The sequence below is a fragment of the Cyprinodon tularosa genome, unplaced genomic scaffold (genome assembly GCF_016077235.1).
Source record: "Cyprinodon tularosa strain WSP-4 unplaced genomic scaffold, ASM1607723v1 ctg241, whole genome shotgun sequence".
Lineage (NCBI taxonomy): Eukaryota > Metazoa > Chordata > Actinopteri > Cyprinodontiformes > Cyprinodontidae > Cyprinodon > Cyprinodon tularosa.
This window is the reverse complement of record NW_024038899.1, coordinates 677394-695725: the sequence shown is the minus strand read 5'-3', so window position 1 is coordinate 695725 and position 18332 is coordinate 677394. Positions and strand designations below refer to the sequence as shown.

Here is an 18332-nt window from a genome sequence, read left to right as displayed (position 1 = left end):
TACATCCGATAACAGTAACTAAAGCAATTGAGAAGGAAATTGGAAGAATCAAGTCTGCCAGGATAATAAACAACCATAAGGTATTAATTTCTGCCATTAGCAAAAAACACCAAGAACAGATTCTCAAAATGACAACTTTTGTAGGTGAAAGAGTCAACACATACATCCCTAGCGCAGCTGCAAGATTAAGAGAAGTCATTTCAGGTGTTCCACTTGACATGACTGTTGATGAAATCAAACAAGAAATAAAAGGAGGAAAAAATAAGTGAAGTAACAAGGAATAAAATCAAAAGAGATGGAGTTGTTAAAGACAGCATCGCAATTATATTGCAGTTTGAGAATGTGATTCCAGAATCTTTGCAGATTAGCTATATAAACTTCAGGGTGAGAGAGTACAGTCCCAACCCAATAAGATGTTCTGTTTGTCAAAGAATGGGTCATGTAGCTAAGGAGTGCAAAGGGAAAATTAGGTGTTCAAGGTGTGGAGGTGGACATGAGTATGGAAATTGTGATAAAGATGGCAAAGTTAATTGTTGCAACATCTTCCTGGAAGGGGCCACCTTTTACAGCTCCTTGAACCCCAGTCGGCCTCAGCAGATGGCCGCTCACACTGAGCCTGGTTCTGCTGGAGGTTTCTTCATGTTAAAAGGGAGTTTTCCCTCTCCACTGTCACTACAAGCATGCTTAGCGTGAGGGATAGCCTTTGAGTCAATGACTCGATGCAATCAACTGGTTTTCTTAGATAGAAAACTTTGAGTCAATTTGACTGTATGATCTGGTTGAACTGTAAAGTGCCTTGAAATGACGTGTTGTGAATTGGCACCATATAAATAAACTTAATTGAATTTAAATTAACTGTGGGGGAGAACATAGTGCAGCATATGGTGGATGTATAGTATAGAGAGTCCACAATAGGAAGGGATCATTATCCTGTTAGCACAATCATTAAAGATAATTTTTTAAGACAAGATGAACTCAAAATAACAAGATGTTGCTTTAATAAAGCTAAATGGCAATTTTTTTTAAACAGTATGTGAACAAACAAGTTATTTAGTGACACTAAGCAAAAGTGAGGATAAATCTATAATTCGGAATAAAATCTGTAAGGTTTGGCTGGAACATTGGGATAATCATGACACTAGTAGAGATCTTTATAAAATTCAAAAGACTGTGGGGGGTAATAGTTGTACAAAAGGAAGGCGGAAAATAGAGGCACTTATATCTCGACTTACAATTGGTCATACAGGGCTTAATAGTTCTCTTTTCAGAATAGAGAAACATGACACAGGGGCTTGTAATCACTGTAATCAGATGGAAACAGTGGAACATATGTTAATAGAATGTAATAAGTATTCACAGTAAGTCAGCATTTAAAGTCAACACTAAATAGAGAAAAATTTTGGATTTTCAATGATAAACCTTTTAGGAAGTAAATCTAATTCTGCTAGAAATCAGTTAATTAGATTTTTTTTTAAATACTGGATTATTTAATTGTATTTAAATGAATAATATAAGTGTGCGTATGCACGTGAATATACACACATTAATTTATATGTATAGATAATATACAGATTCGTGCATACAATTGAGGTATGAATTAATAACTTCCCTGTGACATCATTGTTAGTCACACTCCAGTCCGGTAGATGGCGGTAAATGCATTTTAAGTTGGTTGCCACCCGCCAATAAAAAACATAAGAAGAAGTAAAAGGCAACCGCCTTTAAACGAGAGAAGAAGAAGCTTTGCGGCGGTAAGACGGAGCGCGTCAGTTGACTTTTCTCCGTTTGCTGTTTATCCTCACACAGCTATAGAAACATTAGCCGTTGGTTTAAAAGGCTAATTTAGCTGATTACGAAGGGAAAGTTTGCCTAAAGCGCCATGACTCAACAGGCAGCGGCTCTTCAGACCTACAACAACGAACTTGTCAAATGTAGGAAACTACTTTTCATTTTAACTTCTGTTTCTAAGGGGGATGAACGGATGCTTCTGTTTTAAATATACTCCCCGGTAAATTATCATTGTAAAATGATTTTACATTCATTCTGTTTTAGCCAAACATTACACTGAGTGTATAAAATATCTAATTTTGGTTTTTTAATGTCCTCCTCTCTTTACCTTCAGGACAGCACCGCACAATCTGATTAATCCTCACAGATTAGGGTTAAAATCAGCATCTAACTCTGTGCACAGGGCTACGATGTGGCTGTAATCATCTGTCACAGTCCTAACATTTAGTCTCTTTTATAAAACATCCATCTTCGTTTCTGTGAAGAAACTGGATGAAAGCGATGCTGCTAAAATTCTCCTAATCTGTTGAAGGTTTTGCAGCCTCAGAGGAAACTTCAGATGAGATTATTATTATTTTTTTCTGATTTTAAAGCTTCTCTTTAGGCTTCATTTTAAAGGAAACTGGATGAAAGCGATGCTGCTAAAATTCTCCTAATCTGTTGAAGGTTTTGCAGCCTCAGAGGAAACTTCAGATGAGATTATTATTATTTTTTTCTGATTTTAAAGCTTCTCTTTAGGCTTCATTTTAAAGGACATGATTTTTAAAAACTTATGTGATCAAGTTTTAAAATTATGCAATATTTAATGTTAAAATAGATGGATGGATGGATGGATAGTGATAAAAATCAAAATTTTCCCTCTTACTTAAATGCATCATTGGTAACCTATTCCTCCTTTTTTACTATATACAATTTTCATCAAACATTTTTTACTTTCCTTTTTTTTGTAGTTACCTACATATTAAGGATGCTCTTGGAGATTAATTTTTTTGTAGTTAACTGCAAAAAATAGGAAAGTACAATATCCATTTTTTCCATCAAGTTTATCCCAGTTGGGGTCGTGAGGGGTGCTGGTGTCTATCTCCAACTGTCTACAGCTGAGAGGCGGGTCCACCCTGGAAAGGTCGCCATCACAGGGCAACACAGAGACAAACAGAACAAACAACCATTCACACACACTAAGGAGAATTTAGGGAAGCTAATTAACCTAACAGTCATGTTTTTAGACCGTGGAAGGAAGCTGGAGTACCCGGAGAGAACCCACGCATGCTCAGGGAGAACATGCAAACACCATGCAGAAAGACCCCAGACTGAGAATCAAACCCATAACCTTCTTGCTACAGGGGTGAAACTACAAGATGTTAGATGAAAATTGTATTAAAGTAAAAATGGAGGGAGGGGTTACCAATGATGCATTCAATGAAGAGGGAAAAGTGGAAATCCTCACCTCTGCATCTAAACCTTAATTATGATGGACTAGATGCATAGGTAGGGATTTTCTGTTTGATTCTCCTACTACCTCTATCACAGGATTTGTCCCCCCCACCAAAAAATGCATTAGGTGTAGTTTACAGTCCAACTATTACATGGTATCAAAGCATCCTTAATATGAGGGGAACATGGATTAACCATCGTTTGAGGTAATTATTCAACATGGCTGTTTTCAAAATGGTTATGAAGTCAATTAGCATAATATGGCTGAAAAATGAATGGGATTAATCAATTATAGAAATAATTGTCCAATAATTTAGTAATTGATTAATCATTAACTGGAGTGTAGAGACCCTAAAACATGCCTTTAGTTGACAGAGCAAGTTACTTAGAGCAATAATTGTATCAAAATTGTGAGGAGAAATGTGTTGACTCGTTGCATTTAAGATAAAAATACATTTCTTCTGTCGATGTGCTCTATCCAGAACAGAAATGTTTTAGTTTCTCCTAGTTTAATTTTGCAAAAAGTCTTCTTTAAGGAACCTTTTGCTATCCGATTATTAATCGATTAATCTAAACAATAATCAACTAATTGATTGATTTGCAAGATATTTGTTAGTTGCAGAACTAATTCAGAGTAGGAACCCTTGATTATACATACATACATATATATATATATATATATATATATATATATATATATATATATATATATATATATATATATATATATATATATATATATATATATATATATATATATATATATATATATATATATATATATATATATTAACTGACAAAGTTTTTGTATATATTTTGTCAAAACGGTGCTATCTAACATTGGAAGACCGGTTTAAGCCAGTTTGTGAAATTTATGGAAACTTACAGAAGATGCCTTCCAACTGTTCTGTCAATAAGACATTGGTTTCCATAACAACAGGTATTGAGGACTTGTGCTCGAAGCGGGACGAGCTGAACCGCCAGATTAAGCTGGAGGAAGATGAGAAGGAGCGACTCCAGCGTGACATCCGGGTCCTCTCTGAGAAGCTGAGCAAGGTGAATGAAAGCCTGGCCCAAAGACTGATCACCAGGACCAACTTGGACCGTACCATCGCAGAGACCGAGGCGGCATACACAAAGGTCTGCATCTCCAAACCCGCTGCCTTTGATATTACATCAGCACCACAACAGGCTTTATTGTTGGTATTGCAGCTGTGCTTTGTTAAAAAGATGGATTTTCCAATTCTGAATTGATTCTTCTATTGATTCCTAAAGATTGTAGGCTAAGCCTTTTTTCACTTAAAATGGAATACAAAGAAAAATAAGAAGTGCTGTCAAGTGGTATTTAGGTGGCTTTAAAAAAAGCTGTTTTACTTTAATCCTAGAAACACTGCTCGTCCTCACTCACCTCCAGCACAGAGCCTGGTCTGTCACTGACTCACTTCTGGCTTCTGAGGGGGTAAATTTACAAAGAACTCCAGCCGAATCAGAGCTGCTTCTGGATGAACCAAAGTGGATCTTTTTTTTTTTTTTTCAGAGCTTTTGGGGCTTTTCCGAAAAATGGTGGTCTCCCCCAGCCTCGTGAGACCATCCTGATCTCGCGAGCTTTCAAGGTTTCACTCGCAGATCATTCTGAAGACTCTCCGTTAAAGAAAATTTGGAGCCGTTCACCAAACGAACGTCCAATCAGCGTTGGCTTTGAGGCGGATTGACGTGTGACGCAACGAGAAGCGCGACAGTTCAGTCTAAAGAACATGGCGGCTTCAGCCGATGAAACTAGCGTTAGCGTGGCTATCCAGCAAGTTTTATCGGAATTACAGAGTATTTCTTCACTGAAAGAAGAGCAAAACACTGCTCTGGAGGCTTTTCTCAGAGGAAAAGATGTTTTTGCTCTTCTCCCGACTGGTTTCGGCAAGAGTAGCCTGGCTTGTGGTTGTGTTTTCGTCGTCGCTCTGTTAGTACGTCATATGCTTGGTTGATCTGATTGGTTTATTTGGCCCGTCTATCACTAACATAGGCCAATCAGCTAACCAGTATTTTCGCCCCTTCCCAAAATTACTTCAAGGTTCCCAGATGGATATGCGGAGCAAACCCATCTGGCAGAGTCAGGTTAGGTCTCCCCAAGGTGATTCAAAAGTTGTTCATAGAGAAAAATGTAGCATTAGTCCGTGATGTTAGGTTTTTATAGTGATATGCCGAAACTCATCAGGACCTTGACCAGAAATGCTACGGGGTTGCCAGGGGTAACAACATGTCCAAAGCAGAGGATCTGGGCGGCTGGTGATTTACTAAATATTAAACAATTATTCCAGCCACTAAATAAGGTAAATGTGCCCACTGTTATATTCAATACCAGCACAGGAATAACATTTAATGTTATGCATTATGCTTTTTATCAGGAAACGAGCGCAGCACTATCGGCCACGTCATGGGCCATGATTAAAAATAATATTATCTTAAAACGATAGTTTTATCTGCACAAATAGCACTGAAAAAGTAAGCTAGATCATTTTGATTCAATTTGGAGCTTAATGGGGGGGTAGTTGACCTCTGGGTGACCTAAAAATTAATCTTTAATATCTCTAAAACAACAGCGGCATGTGAGTTCTTTTTATTTATTTTCCTTTTTACAAATGACCATTTAAAATGCACAAACCTGCTCTAAAGAAGCAATAACTATTTTAATTTGCTGAGTTTTTTCACGCGGCCAAAGCTCCTCCCATTTGATGATGCGGTCCAGGGTGTAAACAATGTGCATCTGAAATGCAGAGCGTTTTTGTTTGTTTTTGTTTAGCTAAGCTAAGTAAAGAGTTAAACTAGAGAAAAAGGGATAGCTGGGGGAGAATCAAACATCATCACTGGGTTTTTAGGGCTTTTAACTGCCTGTTTTCCTGCATAAATGTCTTGACTGGAAAATTTGACACAAAAAATTTCATTTTCTTTATTTATTTTATAGGGACAATGTACATTAATTAGCACTGATGCAAATGCAGCAGGATTAGCCCTAACCCTGGACAGATCTTAAAATTGTCCACCTAAAAACATAACAGTAAGATTTTTACAGCGAGCAATAGAAATATAAAAAGAAATAAAACAGATATACCGGTAACTGCCTAACGTGTTTGTAGTAAGTTGAGCAGATCTAATTAAACTGGTACAATCCTGGCATATCCTTATTGTTATTGTTAAACTCCCTTTGTCCTCAAGCTAATGAATGAAAACACAAACTCCTGAGTCGCCCTGTCTGGGAAAACATCAAGGAGGTCAGGATCCTCCGTTACACTTTCTACTTAAAGGTACAGTGGAGGATGTTCTTTTTCCAGTCGGATCATCTAAATAAGTGGTCTTCTTAATTGTCAATCATTCTGGTGATATGTTTACGTAAAGGTGACTCTGACATAGTGGAGAATTAAGCTTTTTTAAGTGATGCAAACAGCAACTTTTAAACAGAGCGTGCACGAGGAGAAATGGGCTTGTGCACGCTCTCACATGCGTTTTATAGGCGTTCCCTACGGAAGAGGATTAGGGCCACTGGGAAAAAATAAAAAGTTAACTGATTTTTTTAATTTTATTTCAGTATAGTATGGGAAAAAAGTCAGAATTCTGAGATTAAAGTCAGAATTCTGACTTTAATCTCAGAATTCTGACTTTAATCTCAGAATTCTGACTTTAATCTCAGAATTCTGACTGAATTTTGACAATAAAAAAAAGTCAGAATTCTGAGAAAAAAGTCAGAATTCTGAGAAAAAAGTCAGAATTCTGACTTTTTCCCATACTATACTGAAATTAAATAAAAAAAAATCAGTTTTTTTTTTCCAGTGGCCCTAATCCTCTTCCGTAGTTCCCTCTCTGGAGCGGGTACAGGGTTTTACATGTGCATTTTTTATATTTTTTTTTAAGTGGAGAGGGTGGGAAAATTCTCCTCTACACCTTTAAGGATTTCTTTCTTGGAGGAGACCAGTCAGTAAATCCCTGGTGTAATGGTGATATCAGCTCAGATTCACTATGGGGTTTAATCTACCCAGTTAGCTAGCCAATCAGCAGTAGTTGGTACCTTATCAGTGTGGGCTTATTTCCGGTCCTTCTAAAATGAGCTCAGCATCTCAGCCAAAGTTGTCAGCAGAAGGAACTAGGAAGTATTTTTTTCATTTAGAAAGTTTTCAGGTTTTCAGTAATTACAGCTTTACCCATTAAGGATCGTATCTGAGGATATAAGCAGAAAGTCCAAGTGATTTTTTTCATGCTGCCTTTCTGGTATTTTTACAGAATATTACCAATTTAGTTGTAAACAATAACAAAAATGAACAGAATGAAACTATAATTGAGATTTTAGCACCTCTAACAAAGAAAACACAAAGAAATAAGAGGCTAAGACACATATTTCACAAGAACAATCTAATTAAGTCAGATCTAATTGGTTTTACATACTCTGTCTATTTTGTCCAGATCTTATAAAATGTTTCTTTTTCAACTTGGAGGGAAAAAGAGATTCTTTCCATAACATAAACCTGGTAAACAATTTCAATCCATTCATCAATAGTGGGTGGATCTGGTTTCAGCCGTTTCCTGTTTAGCCTTCTTACTGGTTGCCAGTGGTGTAGTCAGCAGTTTTTTTTGTCTTTATTAGTCCATGTGACCAATTGTAAATTGCCCAGATATAATGTTTCACTTTTGAATGGAATGCTTACATTAAATATATTTTCAATATGTTTGTGGAATGCTTCCCAATACGGTTTTATTACCTGACAGTCCCAAAAAACATGGAAGTAGTTGGCTCCTTTAGCTCAGCAGGTGTCCCCAGTGTTTTGATATCTCTGAATGGGTCAATTAAACTTGTATATTATGTTGAAAACTATCACAAATTTTATTTTCTAATAGACAGCCTCTCTAACCTTAGACTTTATTAAAACACTGTCTACAACAGGGGACATGGCTCTTCATATCATAACCATTTTTCTACCACAGTTTTTCTTTCCGCTTTACTTTCCATTCAGAGGCTTAAGAGCAGTTTCCCTGAAAGGCTATAAAGTTGGTGGCTGGATTATTTTTCATTTCAAGATGAAACTGAGGTTAAAGATACCTATTTAATAGGGGTGGAACGGTTTACAAGATCCTCGGTTCACGGTTTCATGGTCACGGTTTTCGGTTCGGTATATGTTGATTGCACACTGTTGCACTTTTATCCACAACTTTCTTTCCGCCGTCATCGTAGGTCACTCTAAATGCAAAGCGGTCCCATACAGCAGACCTAGAAAGTGCTGCTGGCGCGTCTTCCAACTCCTGTTCTTTCCCACTCGCCATACCCACACAATTCTCCACAACAACAGATTTTTTTCCCTGCTACACCCGGCTACGCTGCTTCGCTTCTTCTTCTTGTTTACTACTGGTGGTTGGCTTTGGTTGCAGTAGCGCCACCTGCTGCTCTGGAGTGTAAACGCTTCGCCTATGAGAAAAAGGAGCAGCACATGAACCGAACGCAACACACGCAAACCGAACCGAGACAGTCGAACCGAACGGTTCGGACGGTTTTCATAAACCGTTCCATCCCTAGCATTTAAGAGAATAAATGCTTCCCAATTAAATTTAAAGATTTAAAGATTTAATATAAAATGCCTTTTAACATATTAAACAATAAAGTCCCAAACACAAGATGTGAAATTAAAAGGACCTAATACAACACAATCTGTTAAAATACTTGAATAATAACCATGAAAATATTATGAAGTATAAATCTAAATAAATCTGTTTTTGATCGTTTTTCCTTCCACTCAACTTTCTACTATTCTTGGATAAAGCCCTCTGTAGATACCCAACTTCTTTTTCTGCTGGATATCAAACCAAGTCAGCTGTCTTCTCCCGAACAGAAATATCTGTATTATTTCTGTCCTTCATAGTACTTCCAATTTCATAATAATATCAGCTTGCTTTTGATTTTGCCGTTAGATTACATCAAAACCATTTAAATCATTCCATTCACGTTATAAAGTTTTGAATTCAATCTTAAATGTGAAATTATTGATTTACATTCAGATTTATTTAGATGCAGCTACTAATCAAAATGAGCTGATACTTTTGTACCAGAACAAAGTTTCTCACTTTGATTTTTTTGTGCTTCAGATCCTGGAGAGTTCCCAGTCCCTACTCAGCGTCCTGAAACAAGAAGCAGGAAACCTCAGCAAGGCCACAGGGCCTCGGAAAAAGGACCATTGAAGCCACAGAAACCACACTGAACTCTGTTGGACCACAATCCTCTCATTCTGCACTTTTTAACCCACTGATCTGTTCCATTGGGTATTTTTTTTTCTTTTCTGTAAAGCAATAAATGTTTGATTTTTAACTGTATATCTCCAGTGACTCTTTCAGACAAAACAGACTCGTTAACATCTTCTTTTGTTCAAGTCGTCTATTTATTCAGCTCTGTTTTTGTACAAGTATGACATCTTTGTTTTTTTTAACCCCTTGCCCCCCCCATCAGATTGTAGACAGTAAGTTGACATCAAGCAAATGGAGGTTTACAGACAGGAGGGTGATGAACGGATGGATGGAGCTTCTATCACAGAGTCTCACTGCTCCCTGTGTGACGGGAGGAGACGTACACAGCTGAATCAGAACCAACATGTTTGGTTTTTTTCTGCTGGTGTCATCCAGGACCATCAATCATTTCGATGGATCGTCAGACGGGCCACGACTCCACAGCAGCTCAGAGAACAAACTCTAAAAGCTCAGAAATCAAATTATTAACTCAAGCTCTACGTTTCTGTTGTCGCTTCAGAACTAGAATTGGTCTGACGCAGTGGGGTGAAATAATATTCACCCCACTTAACTATGATACCCCCAAATAAAATCTAACGCAACAAACTGCAGAAGATTTATCATTTAATTTTAGAATTTGCACTTTTTTGATTTAGTTAAAAGCACATTTAGTGGATTTTCTCGGTGATTTCATGCAGAAATCGTCTGATTCTAAACTTGGATTAACTAAAGATGAAAATGTGAATTAGGATTTTTTTTTAATTGAGGGGAAATTCATTAAGCCGTTTTTAGTAGTGGTTCCTCAAACAAATACTTATTCTGTATTTTTAAATCAGTTTTGAAGAGTTATAGCTGTTTTTATTTATTTTAGTATTTTTCATTGAAAAATGCTTACTGTTGTGTTTTTTTAGGTAGAAAATTTTAAGATCTGTCCAGGGACAACAGATGAAAAATAGCCTTTTGGCTAATTCTGGTGCATTTGCAGGAATGCTTTTTAATGTACACTGTCCCTTTAAATAAATTAATAAAATAAATTAAATGTGTTTAAAAAAAATACTAATTTACTGCCATACGGCAAAAAAAAAAATCCAGCTCAGATTAGGAATATCGTGTAATGATTAAATAGAAAATGACGAAAATAAACTTTTCTTTCAAATATGTTTTATATCTGAAATGCATATTTGTATCCAGGCCCCTTTTACCCTGTTACCCAGAGAAAATCTCAAAACAACCACTTAATTGGTTCCTTAAAAGTTATTACTTGTTATTTCTTGTTACATTTTGATGTCGTATGAAAATCTGCTCTTCATAACTATAATCTATATAATTTTCTGGTTGAAAAATTTTTATAGAAATGTGTAGGATCCAATTATTTTTTGTTAATGATTAAAAGTTTTTTGTTTTAATGCATAATCTAGCTAAGTTTATTTTACTTTATCTGTTTAGAGATTATATTTTTTTTTTTATTTAGTCATGTTCCTTTCTTTTTTGGTTAGTTATGATTAATTTAGGTTGATTATTTTTTATAAATAGGCAGCCAAGTGTATGTTTGTGTCATCAAAGCTGGGCCACATTAGTAAAAAAAAAAGACATACGCCCACCCAGATGCATGCTGGTCCTACGATTGACTGCCCTATTTATAAAAAATAATTAACCTAAATTAATCATAACTGACCAAAAAATAAAGGAACATGACTAATTAACCAAAAAACATAATCTCAAAACAGATAAACAATAAAGTAAAATAAAATATCTAGATTATGCACAAAAACAAAAAACATTTTTAATCATTAACAAAAAATAATTGGCTCCTACAAATTGGAAAAGATCTTAAACCTCTACAGATTTTTCTGTTTTATTTGTATTTTAAAGAGTTATTGATCAGTAAATCTTCTGGACATTTTTTTTTTCTATTGAACTTTTTCAACATTTTCAGTCCAGCTGTTGTACCTGGCACTTTGCTCTTCATGTGCTCATCACATTAGGCAAGTTTATTATATGATCAGTTTTAGAAAAACACAATTTGGGGGCTAAATTATAAATTTTTTCAGTTTGTCAAACTGTTCAATTAAACTGGAGAGATTCAGGAGTTTGAGAAAAGCTGCAGGTCAGGAACCCCAAATCTTCTAAATTCTTTTATCTCCTTTCTATCTCTTCTTTCTTTCTTTTTTCCTTTTCTTCTTCTGTTTTTCTGCTCTATTTACATTGCAGTGTCCATATAAACTGTAAAACTCCCTGCATAATTATAATAAAGCAATTTATGTGCATGAAACAAGTGTAGCAGTAAGGCAATTGCCATATGGCTACACTTGTGAAAGTAAAATCTGTTGGGCTCTTTTTGGCATCAAGACAATTATTCTTATTGCCACATTGCCAGACAGGACACTGTAAAAAAAAAATATATATATATATATATTATTTTGGTTCCTCCCTGAAGTCCCCAACCAATAATAAGGGTTGCATCTAGAAGTCATCCTGATGAGCCTTCAGCTCAATCCAGTAGACAAGTTTGTAATTTTCTCTCCAAACCAAACATGGAGGTTCAAAGACTGAAGAGAAGACAAATGGCAAAAAACAAGCAAAAAGAAACTTTGGAAGAAAACCCGGAGAGCAACACAGCAAAGCTGCTTTAAAGAGACTAAAAGGAAGTCTGGCAAAGTAAAACAAAACAAAGAAGAGTTTTGCTCAACATATCAAATGAAAATTAAAGAATCCAGCAACTTTACATCCTTTTATTGTTTATTATTAGTTATTATTCATTGATTTCTCTGTAGCGGGGATCAGTTATTTTAGTTTCACTTCCAGACCTATTTCACTGCTTCCTAAGTGGCTCTGGGGAGATCTTTAAGCCACATGGTAAAAAATGCATCAGAAAAGATCTACTGCACCTTTAAATCAAGCTAATCTGAATATAGTTCCAATAAATCGGCTTCTAAATCACTTGAAATGTTAAACGTTTGCAAACTGCAGAGAAAATATAATTTGGGTCAGATTTTAACACCATCCAACCTCCAATTTCCTACTCAAGAAAAACTTTGTCCCTTTACTTTGTTATTTTCATGACCTACAGTGATAAGTGGACAGCTTAAATCCAACATAAAACTGTTATTGTGGGTTGGGGGGGGGTTCTGATCCCCATTTGGATCAGCTGACCCCTTCAGAACATAACCTCCAATCAAACAAGGAAACCCCTCAGCTGGCTTTTATTTATTTGAGGTCCTCCAACCAGTGATGCTTTATTACATTTTGAATATTCTTAATAGTCAAACTGAAAAAAATAAAAATCCTCCCCGGTTTGGTTTATTATGGCCAAACATGGCTCCGGTTTGTACCAGAAAAAGATGGAGACAAAACATCCAAATCAACTAAAAGATCTAAACACTTTTAGTTGATTTTAAAGGCTGCTTCATGTCTGCTGTGGAGCGGCGGACGTATGGTCACAGTGACGAGGCCGACAATCATGAGACTTTAATACAAGGCTGCGGCAAACATTTAAAGACAGAAGCCAACATGGCGATAATCGGCAGTGCATTCATTTCGTTCCGCTGGAGAGTTTTACTTTCAATGTTCTTCTGCTTGTTTCTAGTCCATAATTACGCCTCCGTTTCCTACAGGTTTAGTGGTTCAACCTCAAACCGAACCCTTTGGGTTGGCTTCTCCTTCTGCACATTTCCTCCATTTCCTGTCTTCATTAATTATCAGGTGCAAAATGCAGCTTAAAAAAAAAAAAAAGCATGACAGTGCAACATTGAAGACTCCAGGACTTTAACTGAAAACAACAGAAATCCAGCTTCAAGGACTGAAAAGGTTCCAGATGATTGTGGAGAAAATGACCAGCGTTACGTGGATCTTTTGAGTCTGGAAACACTGGTGGACGGACGAGTGCGAGGCCAGAACGGCAACATTTGAATCAGTTGGCATTATGAGTTCAAGAAAAATAAAATCATCTGAAAACTTTCCTTTGTATAAAAACAAATCGGTAGAAAAGAAAATATATATAAACGATCACAAGCCCATTTTCTCACGGCATACTTTCCCACTAGGCATGGGCTGGTTACCGCAGTTTACGTCGCAATATTGTTGGGATACCTCGATCATAAACTAGAGAAACAGCCAATTTTCCTTAATCGTATCAGTTATAGAAAATCTGCATTAAATAAAGAGTTTAATCATTTTCATTCATCTTGTTTAAGCAAATCCCAAAATAAATATGTAGATGAGATGCCAGAAAAAGAGAAGAAACGACGTGAGATCTTTAGATGTGGGGTTCCTCAGGGTTCTATGCTCGGTCCCATTATTTATTCACTCTCTTTTTACCTGCTCTTATGATGATATAGCTTTAAATTGTGCAAATATGATGCAATAATCTGAATCCAACCCATGCCTAATTCCCACTAATATAACATTCAACACAGAAGCCTTAAATAAAATGGCTGCTCTCTCTGTGGAATGTCAAAGTACTTGAGGTCTGACAGGAGAAAAAAAAAAAAAAAATGAAGGAAAATAATCCAGTAAGAAGCTTTTCCTGCTTCTCCTGATTTACTTCACACACGCAAACACGGATCGCACAGACCAGAAGTCGGAAAAAAGCCGTCAGATCGGAACATTTGTCTTTACAGCTCACATGAACACATTCTGCAAAGCGATGATTCAGTTTAGGGACATACAGACGTTATTTTTATTACTATTATTGGCGAAGGTCACTTTTATTTCCCGAGCGTTCAATACGGAATAAAAGCTGCTACTGATTGACGGGCGTCTTGATCGACTCCTTTCAAACAAAAGAAAGGAGGTTTTAAAACACCTCTGAGAAACATCCAGCAAATTTAATACGGCAAAGAGACCTCCAACTAAAAGAAAGGCGAAGAGAAGCTTTACAGTAAACATGAAAACAAACATGCACGTACAAAAAAAAAAAATGACCAAAGAAAAAAATTTAAACGTGGCACCCTTATACCTTCATTTTTAGTAGTTTTTCAGTTTGTATGTCTGCTATTTATAATCTGTACAGAAAGGAAAGGAAAATCCTAACACTGACTTCCGGCACCGATGAGTGAGAGTATGGGACAGATCAACTGTCCGCAATCAAAGGGGGGAAACACAGGCCAGCTGCTTCTTTCTTTCTTTATTCCGATTTGTTGCTTCCTCCTAAAGAGGTTGGAAACTTCTCCGATGGCAGGAAAACAGCGGGGTCGGAGCAGCGTGTGCTTGCAGTCGGGCCTGGACGTGTGGCGAAATCCCCGCCGGATTTTCAGGAGATGCTGCCGCCGTCCGCAGCGATCAGAAGTAGAGAGCCGGCTCGCTGCTGTAGTCGGACAGGGAGGAGCTGTCTGCTGGCGTCAGCTGGATGGAAAACAAAAAAATTGGTTTTCAAATGATGTCAAACTTTTCTGCGTAAAAGTCTTTTTGTCCAGAAACGGCTTGTAATAAAACTAAAAGAGACATCCAGAGATTTTAGGTTTGTATGTTTGGATTTATATATTTTGTACATTACTTGTATGTTTGTATATTTGAGAAACATCTGTTGCCTCTAAAGAAAAGCAGCCCCATGGAATGATGCTGCCACCACCATGCATGACTGGAAGAATGGTGTTTATTCTGTGATGTCTGAAGTTGTTTTTTGGTTGGAAGTTCATCTTAGGTTTAAATCCCAACATATTGATGTAAAAGGTTTTGTGTGATTTTGAATTAACCTGCATGTTCTGTCTGGAAGAAAAGGCTCCCATTTTATCACCTACTAAGTTTAGCACATCAAATACTCATTTAAAGGTCTGTCAGTTCCTTTTTTGTTGCAATTTAAGAGCCGCCCTAACCAGTCTGCATCCTATCTTTACTTCAAGTCATGTTTTTTCTCCCATTGAATTGTACCAGATACGTTGTGACATTGAGTGTACATTTTTAGAACAACGCAACCAACAATCAACAAAACAAAACAGGCTGAAAAATATCCCAAACCCAAACAGTTACCATGGTTTTGGTTACCATGTTGTTCCCCTTACCATGACCTCCTCTGAGATCTGCGGCGATGTGGGTTCTTCCTGGTAAACTTTGTCTTCTTGTTTGTTTTCCTGCCAGGCGTTGAAGTCCACAGAGTGTTTGGGAATGTAGCTAGAAAGGTCTGCAAATAATTATAAAAAAAAACACAGCATATTACAACTTATCCTATAAGGCACAATATTTATTTCTTAGTAATTTTAGATTTACACAATAATGTAAAAAAAAAAAAATAATAATAAAAAAATAAAAAACATTAAAACTTTGTTCAAATAAAATGAACTGCAGTGAACGGTTTGTCCAGTAGGGGTCACTGGCAGCACACTAATAACCAACCTCAGGTTTGAATATTGGATGTTTTTGCTGAATATCTTTAAACCTTTCTGCATAAAAATAAACTTGTATATAAAAGTATAAAGATTGTAGGTATTCTTTGCACACTCCTGTCAACTTAAGGTAAATATATTTTAGATTTATTTCATAATCCCTCCACTTTGTCTGCAAAAACAGCCCTTTTTACCAAACCAAAACATTTTCCCTCATAGAGATGCAGTCTAAGCCACTTTAAAAATCTTAGCTTCAAGCTTTCCTATCACCACTTCAATAAGGGAATACTGATACTCTTTAGATGTACAGTTAATAGCTGAGATAAAGGCCAGCTCCATCCTAGGGAACCCCCTGGAATCAGTGCAGGTGGAGGGAATCAGAAAAACTTCAGAGCTCCTTTCAATAAATGCATCTGTACCGTAGGTCCAGTAAGGAGCGTAATCTCACATCCTTCCTTCCGAAAGCTGTTACACTTTATAACCATCTCTGCTCTCCACAGCATCAATAAGTTGTTTCTCTATCTGCTATCAATGGGAGCTCCTGGTTTGTTGCGGTTTCTCATGAAATTTTTTTGCATGTTCCTTTTGTACATTTTTCATTTCATCCCACTCATTTGCATATTTCATTGGTCTAATTTGATAACTGTGCGTTTATTTTTATTCCTGCTGTTGTACATTTTCCTCCAGCCGTTTAAACACTAGAATTTCAGAAGTGTGGCACAATAATGGGCTACTTCTTTTCGAACAGAAGCGATTCCACACACCTCACTGCTGTCTCATGTAGTCATGGATGGTTTAAGACAGGGGTCCTCCACATTTTCCAGGCCAAGGACGCCAAACTGATGGCGAGATGGAGCGGGGATCCCCTAATTATATATACTATATGAAATTATGTTATATCCAACTGGTCCTATAGTCACTCTAATAATCCCAGGGAGAAATTACTTTAGTTTCATTACTCCATATGTAATAAAGTATTTCTGATTCTGATTCCTGGTTGATGGGTCAGGTGTTCTGAATGAAACGGTTCCCAGCTTGAAAGAGCTCCTGTGTGTCACTGAATGTGTTCATTGATGACTGAAAGACATCTTCTGCCTCCATTTATCTGTTTACTACAGTGTGTTGAATTCATGTTAATGTGGATTTAAAGACATTTCAATTAGTGGAAAAAAATGCAGGGGAAATATAGAAAAAAATTACTGTAATCAATTAACCAAAACTTTTGCAACCCCAATGCAGTACCTCCGTGGGCTCCCTAGGGGTCACGGACCCCCTGTTGATGACCTCTGGTTTTAGAGGTTATGATTAAAGACTTTTATGTGTTTTTATAGGAATTTTTGTGATGGGCCAACAAAAAGTATTTCATGCCCGATATTTAACATTTTGTTGTAAAAGTTTAAAAAAATCTCTTTTAATCAGAATCAAGAGACGGCGTCTTTAAACATCCATTTCTTGCGACAGATTCTTAGTAGGAATTAAAGGTACACTATGCAACCGGTGTTGATTTTCCAGCGAGGCTCCCCCCAGAGGGCGAAAGTAAAAGTGCACTGTCGTAAATATGTACAGCTGTTCTCCTGGTTTCTCCGTCAAGCCAGGCGCGGTTGTTTTGAGCTTAGCAGACAGGCGAACGCAACGAATGACTAATGCTGCGTTCACACCGCAGCTGGCGCGACAGAAGCAGCTAGTTTACATGCAACGTAACGTCAAGGCACAGCAAAAGGTCCCGCGGCGCGTTTTGAGCAGCAGGGCCAGCGCGTCTGAGCAGCTGAAGCAGGGAGAGAGACACAGCGCTGATGATCAGAGGCTATGATCTCTCCTCTTAAACAGTTTATTGACGCCTAAATTAACTTAAAATGCAGAAATCTGCCGGCAGAATATGCAGTTTGGATTATTTAGATCAAAAACACCTACCAGCTGCCGCGGTGAACCGCGAGGAGGTGACCTGGCCAGAGGCTGCTGCTGAAGGGGTTCCTTCTGTCGGCGCACCGCTGGTATGTGGGGGTCTGAGCGGCTCCGACAGAAAAAATATTGAAGGCAGGATAATAATCTGAATGAACTGACGGCACTGATTACGTTTTCAGGTGTATTTTCTCATTTAAACACATATTAAAACTACTTTATTCCCACTGATCACAGCAAATATAGCTGCAAGGCAGAGAAAGGATAGTGAAGCTCCGCCCAACGCGCGTCAGACACACTTTTGCACCGCGCAGCCAGAGCAGCAAAGCTGCTTCAGCCGCGCGTCAGAACTAACTGGTTCAAGCAGCAAAAATGAAGCAGCAGACACTATTTTGCTGCTTTTGCTGCGTGAACGTAGCATAACTGCACAAAGATCGCCACTGTGCTAGCAACGAGAATGCTTTTAACTGGGGGGTGTAGCAGTTCTCGGCCGTAAAGCAAGACCGACTCTCACGAGACTTCTGAGCCTGTGGGTGCGGGTCGGTGCTCCTGCAATTGCAAGTGCAGTATTTCCCCCACAGACCACCAGGGCGGCCGAGAATACCTTTGTTCAACCTGAAATGACTCATTTAATCATCC

General features: G+C 37.5%; 2 protein-coding genes across 3 annotated transcripts in view; one reads left to right on the top strand and one right to left on the bottom strand.

Annotated features, from left to right (window-relative positions):
• The first annotated feature begins 1714 nt into the window (after positions 1-1714).
• On the top strand, positions 1715-9564 carry ssna1 (Sjogren syndrome nuclear autoantigen 1). 2 transcript variants are annotated; one of them, XR_005281020.1, is made up of 4 exons: positions 1715-1931; positions 4163-4362; positions 6430-6518; positions 9340-9564. XR_005281020.1 is itself a non-coding variant. In XM_038287603.1 (3 exons), exons 1-3 carry the CDS (start codon positions 1880-1882, stop codon positions 9430-9432), a joined length of 345 nt encoding a protein of 114 aa, XP_038143531.1. In that variant the 5' UTR covers positions 1715-1879; the 3' UTR covers positions 9433-9564. The 2 variants fall into 2 exon arrangements, 1 of the variants encoding a protein (XP_038143531.1); XM_038287603.1 differs by lacking the exon at positions 6430-6518.
• Positions 9565-13214: 3650 nt separating this feature from the next.
• Positions 13215-18332, bottom strand: part of tprn (taperin) — a 39077-nt gene continuing 33959 nt past the window's right edge. The window contains 2 exon segments of the mRNA XM_038287622.1: positions 13215-14817; positions 15474-15592. Of these exon segments, the coding sequence (XP_038143550.1) occupies positions 14755-14817; positions 15474-15592 (182 nt within the window). The 3' untranslated portion in view covers positions 13215-14754.